Source organism: Onthophagus taurus, chromosome 8 (assembly GCF_036711975.1).
Source record: "Onthophagus taurus isolate NC chromosome 8, IU_Otau_3.0, whole genome shotgun sequence".
Classification (NCBI taxonomy): Eukaryota; Metazoa; Arthropoda; class Insecta; order Coleoptera; family Scarabaeidae; genus Onthophagus; species Onthophagus taurus.
This window is the reverse complement of record NC_091973.1, coordinates 15130005-15136692: the sequence shown is the minus strand read 5'-3', so window position 1 is coordinate 15136692 and position 6688 is coordinate 15130005. Positions and strand designations below refer to the sequence as shown.

General features: G+C 35.1%; 1 protein-coding gene and 1 long non-coding RNA gene across 2 annotated transcripts; both read right to left on the bottom strand.

The window, feature by feature from the left end:
* Positions 1-554: 554 nt before the first annotated feature.
* LOC139431107 (uncharacterized) lies at positions 555-916 on the bottom strand. Its single transcript, XR_011641407.1, has 2 exons — positions 861-916; positions 555-802 (listed from the first exon to the last, which is right to left on the bottom strand). It is a non-coding gene; the product is annotated as an uncharacterized lncRNA (long non-coding RNA).
* Positions 917-5847: 4931 nt separating this feature from the next.
* LOC111418018 (uncharacterized) lies at positions 5848-6252 on the bottom strand. The gene has a single exon (XM_023050452.2). It carries the CDS (start codon positions 6250-6252, stop codon positions 5848-5850), a length of 405 nt encoding a protein of 134 aa, XP_022906220.2.
* Between the last annotated feature and the right edge of the window lie 436 nt (positions 6253-6688).

Genomic DNA, 6688 nt, shown 5'->3' with positions numbered 1-6688 from the left:
TGCTTTCATTAGCGATCTGCAATCGGTGCCTTTTCACAAAATATTTTTCATGGATAACATTAATTGTAAAGTTCAAAACTTTAATAACTTGCTGCTGGCTTTATTTGACAGACATGCCCCTTTAACCGTAAGGAGGTTTACCAAAAAGGTCGTACCTTGGTTAACACCAAATATTAAATTGCTTATGGACGAACGTGATAGGGCAAAGAATAAATACAAGCGTACTCGTTCAGGTGCTGATTGGGTTGCTTATAAGGAGCTGAGGAATTTTACTACAACCTGCATTAGAAGAGAAAGAAAATCATATCTGGAATTTTTATATCAGACGTCTCGGGGTGCTGAACTGTGGAAACAATTGAATCATTTGGGTATTTGTGGTACGAAATGTTCACAGCAAATCCCTGCTCACTTGAATCGACCAGATGAGGTTAACGATTTCTTTATTGATTCAGTCCCTTCTTTGAACCTTGCAACGCGTTTCAGTTTTAATGACTTACCGCCTTTAAATTTGATTCAAACTAATTTTAAGTTTGTCTTTGTATCCGAAGCTGATGTAATAAAAGCTATTTCCTCAATTTCTTCTAGAGCTGCCGGTGCTGATAATATCAGTATGAGTATGTTGAATATGTGTCTTCCATTTATATTACCCTACTTGACACATTTACTCAATGTTTGCATTGAAACTTCGGATGTACCTGACTGTTGGAAGTTGTCAATTGTGGTTCCTATCCCGAAAAAACGTGACCCATCTGAGCCTAAAGATCTGCGGCCGATTAGCATATTGCCAATTTTATCTAAAGTTCTGGAAAGAATTATGTTTAATCAGTTGCATCAATTTGTTCAAATTAATAATATTTTACCGAAGCATCAATCTGGTTTTCGTAGAAACCATAGCTGCAGTACTGCTCTTCTCAAGTTAACTAATGATATTTTACAGGCTCGAGATAAAGGATTATGTACGTTGGTAGTCTTGTTGGATTTTAGTAGAGCTTTTGATAGTGTTTGTCATGATTTGCTTGTGGAATTGTTAAAGTATATTGGCTTCAGCGAATCCGCTTTAAACTTAATTGAAAATTATTTAAGTAATAGGCATCAGTCGGTTAGAATCGGTGATGCTTTGTCTGAATTTCGCTGTTTGAGCAAGGGTGTACCACAAGGTACTATTTTAGGGCCTATTCTATTTTCTTTATATACATCTCAAATCGTTAGGGGGTTAAATCATTGTGAGTACCATATGTATGCGGATGACTTGCAGATGTATGTTTCCTTTGATCCACGCGACTTCGCGTTGGGTATTACGAATATGCAAAAAGACCTCGATTACATTCATAAAGTGGCTCGGGAATACGGTCTACATCTTAATCCGAGTAAATCCAATGCTATACTTTTTGGAAATTCCGCTATATGTAATGGTTTTCGGGAAAGCATTGATTTGCAAATTGATGGTTGTAACATTCCTTTGGTTAGTGAGGTAAAGAATTTGGGTATGATTATGGACAACAGTTTTCGCTATAAGAAGCATGTCTCCAACTGTATATCCAGGGCTTATTATCATCTGAGGATGTTGTTTCCTCATAGACACTACCTTGGTATTCATCTGAAAAAGGTGTTGTGCGAAGCCTCTGTGTTGTCTCAATTCACTTATTGTGCTGAGGTCTACCATCCGTGCATTGACGTTAGCGATGTAACACGTATTCAACGAGTGCAAAATTCGTGTCTTCGGTATATTTATGGAATTAGAAAATATAACAGAATATCTTATAAACTGAAGGATGCGGGATGGCTAAATATGTATCATCGTAGGAAAGTGCAGTGTTTGTGCCTATACCATAAAATTATAAACTACAAGGAACCACAGTATCTCTACCAACTGATAACTTTCCGAAATGATGTCCACCGAATAAATACGCGATTTCGCGGAAGACTGTCGCCACCCTTCTATCGTTTGTCTTTGTTTCAGAGATCATACTTATTTCAAATAACTTCGAAATATAATGAGGTGGACGATAATTGCAAGGGGTTCTCACTACGAAGGTTTAAACTTACACAGAAATATTCTTGTTTTCTTGAACAATGTCTACATGGGGGCAAACGCTGATCTGACATGTTTTGCAATCTTGTTGTTGTATCTAGCTGTTGCTTTGTAATTTTTGGCCGAGTCATGTTTTTCTTTTTTTGTTTCTTAGGTTAGTTAGAGCAGCTGTACTAACTAGTACAAGCTGGAACTCGCCTATTTTCTTTTGTATGTTTTTTTTTTTTGTACAATTAAGCTTATTTTCTAATAAAGGCATTTATTATTATTATTATTATTATCTTGTTGGCCATTCAATCGGCCCACGTCGACCGATCCACAGTCCATTAAAATTTGTATCAAAATAATTTCGTACCATTGCCGCATAATGTGGAGGTGCTCCGTCTTGATGAAACACTAATTCCATTTCAAAATCGTCAGGATTTTGTTGCACAATTTGCAAAAGTCGTGGATTAATATCTTCTTCTAATAATCTTAAATACAATGTTCCGGTCAAATTTTCGGTTAGGAATATTGGTCCCACGATGTGATTTCCTAATATGCATGCCCAAACATTTATTTTCTTGGGAAATGGAGTGTTAACTTCGCGATATTCATGTAGATTAACATCACTCCAGTAACGTACATTTTGCCGATGCAATTTTCCATCAAAAAATAAAGTACATTCATCACTGAAACAAATATGTTTCAAGTATGATGGATTTCGTTCAACCATATTTGTCATTAGCTTACAAAATTCTGTTCTTCTATCAGGATCATCTTCTGTTAATTCATGAAGCATTTTAATTTTATATGGATGATATTTATTCTTCTTTAAATATTTCCGTGCCGTTGTTGGACTCACATCACACGTTGATGCGATAGCAGCAGACGACATCATGTTCACATTAACTACTTCTGTTAATATCTGCACTTGTGTGTCTTCAGAAATCGAACGACGACCAGTTCTTTTGCGGTCTTCGACGCTTCCAGTTTCCAAAAACTTATTTACAAGTTCTCTTAAATATATTCGACTAATTGGATGTTCAGGAAATCGTTCATTAAATTGTCGCTCTGTTTCATGTAGATTTGTGTCAGCACGAGCGAATATTAAAATTGCTTCGATTTTGTGCTCTAAACTCCTTCTAGCCTTTTTGATCTCGCCATTCTTTGGTTATACTTGGTCGGGTAGAATTCAAAGATAGAAATGAAGAAAATATTTGCATGCCGACTTAAATACAAAATTTCAAGGTACCTACAAACTATAAAATTGTTGTTATGACAATTTTTTCTTACAAGTTTTAAGAAGAACTTTCTTTTTATTCTTTTCTTACATTGTTTCATAAAAAAATTGCCGATTTTAACCCTGCTTAACCCGAGCGTAGACTGACCGTCCACCATTTACCTGGTCCATTGTATCTCGACAGGTAGTCAACGAAGATACGTTGGTTTTTCCGGCGAAATTCCGCATTTTGTTTAATTTTTATGCAAAAAACTAATAAACCGATATTTGATTGTGGGGTATCGTTGGATTCGTATTGTTTTATTCTTTCGGAAGGTATCATAATATAATGGGTGTTCCATTTAAAAAAACAAAGTTGATCCACTTTCCGGAAAAACTAAAAGTGACAGCAAAATTTTCTATAAGAAAATATTTGTGCTGATAAAGTATAGAAATTGACGTGTTTTTGTTCATATTGATATCTCAATCCGTTGAGAAGTTAAAAGGGGGGGGGGGGGTTACTTTACGCTAGCACTGTATAAAAAAATTATAACAGTTGAATTTAAAAAAAAATTAATTTAAATTTGGATCACTAAGCGCCTCCACCAAATGTTACGTTCGGGGGTTGTTTCTTATGCAGTAGGGGTTACTCGCTTGATCTTTTGTTCTTTGTGAGAGGTATCGGGTAGATATTAAATAATTAAAATCTTACTTACCCTTTTATTTATCGTCGTCACCCTCCGTCAAGGCTATGAGTTAGGATGGATTGTTGCGGGGTTGAACAATTAAACTTCACTTATTTCCCAAAATTATGTTTAATCGAATACTACTTTCTACAAACATGACTCTTAACTCTACGGTGGCCGGTTCGCGATTTTTCCATTGTCCCTCAATGTCCGCCGATCATCGGTCGCAGTAGCGTTAAACCCATAGTTAGCATTTTTCATACGACCGATGTTCGGGGCATTGCCTTAAATCATGGCCGTTCGCGGCAATAACAAAGAGTAAACAGCAAACTAAATGCACTAATTAAACTATTCAATTGTGTAACTACCAAGCAAGAACAAAAAAAAAACAAAAACGCTATGTTTGAGATCTAATATGAGTTAACAATACGTTAAATAAAGAGTAGCATACAATCGCTCCGCAGCAAAAATAGAAAAAGAAAAAAAAAAGCAAACATTGCATTAATAAACGTAAATTCAAATATTCATCTACATAAGTTAAGTCATCATAAATCGCAAAAAATCGCTCGCTCAAAGTTCTTCCAATATCTTATGATTTAAAACTTTAATCTTTTTATCATTAACACGAGCGTAAACCTTACTATCTAACGTTCAAACAGATTTCATACCAAACTTCGCCACAGTTTGTTGATACAACTTAAATCGAGTGGCCGTAAAAACCCTTTAAAAATCTACGATTTTGTAGAACTAAACGCCGCTCTCTATATGAAACAAAACGAACGATAACGTTGTGACGATCATTTCTAGGTTTGCCGACATGGTGACATCGGTCAATCAATTCCGGTTTAAAATTAATTTTCAAATTTTCATTAATAATTTGCATTACATTCTTTTCTACGCAAACATCTGGACAGCGCTCCATACCCATTATACGTATACTCGTGCGACGAGAATACTGCTAGAGCGAGTCACATCGTTCAACTAACTCCTCATTTCGCAGCTCCACCTCTCCGCTGCCTTCTGCTGGAACCGACTGTTGTCTTTCTCCAACTGGGCCACCTTCTCTTCAAGTTTTGAGATTTTTTGGTCTAAAACTCGCTCCACCTCTTTAGCGATACTTTCACTTAAGATACGTAAATATGTCGCATCTTTTTTTCAATTGCAGAACGTGTCTTGTCACCCATTTTTCCGTCGACTCGAATAAATTTCACAATAACTTAATGCTTATTTGTAAACAGCTAATTAAATATGAACTTTAAAGTTATATGTAGGGTATAGAAATTTGACAAATACAACAAATTAAAATCAGGCCATCAATTTAATCTAAATAAATTAAAAATGAAAATTAATATAAATATAATAATTTAAAATGAATAAACACACATTTCAATTTATATAAAATACATAAGTAATTCCCGTTGTCTTGATAAAAGACGCCTGGTATCGAGGCAACAGCCTCGACATGAATATGCTGTTTTGTAATCTCTAATATTAAAGACAGAAATCAATTAGAACAATGAAATTAAACCTCTGTAGTGAGACTTACTCCTACACCATTATTTTAACTGAAAAAATATGAATTTTAAACTCAAAACTTAAGCTAAACTTTAACAATTTAGAGCTCACCTCTTTGGTTGTACATAGTTAAATTGGAAATGCGGTAAAACGATAATGTATAACGGTTTATGCAGTAAACCCTTATCAAATGTGGTTTCTTAAAGAAAAAAACTTGGTTTTCCAGTTTTATAAATTTTTTGAATTATTATGTTCGATTTTATTAAAACGATATAGCATAAGGTTTTATGCAACAGCAAACCCTCAACAAATGTGGTTTCTTAAGGAAAAAAACTTGAGTGAAATTCGACAACACAAACGTTTGAAAATTAAATTTTATTTAAAAAAATAATTCACAACGATATAAAGAAATTTTATGATATATCTTTATTTGATATCCAAGAATTATGCGATGAATCGAACCCCAACCATTTTACGTACAACATATCCTTCTTCCTTTTCAACACCTTTTCAATGAGGTAAACGTTGGGTTTAGCGGTCCTTTGAAGTTCGAATTCGCAAAAAGCATCTTTAATCGGCTGGCCGCGAATGTCCTCCAATAAATATGAAATTGGATCTATGATTTTCACTTTAACGATTTTAAACAATTCGGCGGTCCAGTTGGGCAGATATCCTTTATCAAACACATGTTCATATTTACTGATACGAACGGTATCTCCAACTCTAAACTTTCCTCTGCCGGCAATTTTAATATAATTGTACACTGTATTGACAAGTTTATTCTCTACGGATTTCGAATTTATTTCAGATGGTTTCATTTTCGTAGTTGTATGTTTTGTACTGTTATATCGAGATGTTATGTCCTTTAATAGGTGCGCCCATTTATGATTTCCATATAGACTGAAGAACTTGTAGATCCTCTGTTTAACGGTTCGAATTACACGTTCAGCCATCGACGTTTTCATAACGCTATACGTTGAAAAATGATTAATTTTAAAATCCGACGTCAACCGTTTAAAGTGACTGTTGTAGAACTCTTTGCCCTGGTCGGTTTGAAGATTTCGAGACACGTGACCGTCTGTGAGAATTGAGCGTAGCGCGGTGGTGACGTCCGTAGAATTTTTACTTTTTAACGGATGCGTCCAGAGAAACTTGGAGAAACAGTCTATAACCACCAATATACACTGTTGGAAATAATTCACGAGCACACCCTCTATAATCTGAACGCGTGTGTCTAGCGCAATAAAATTTGGT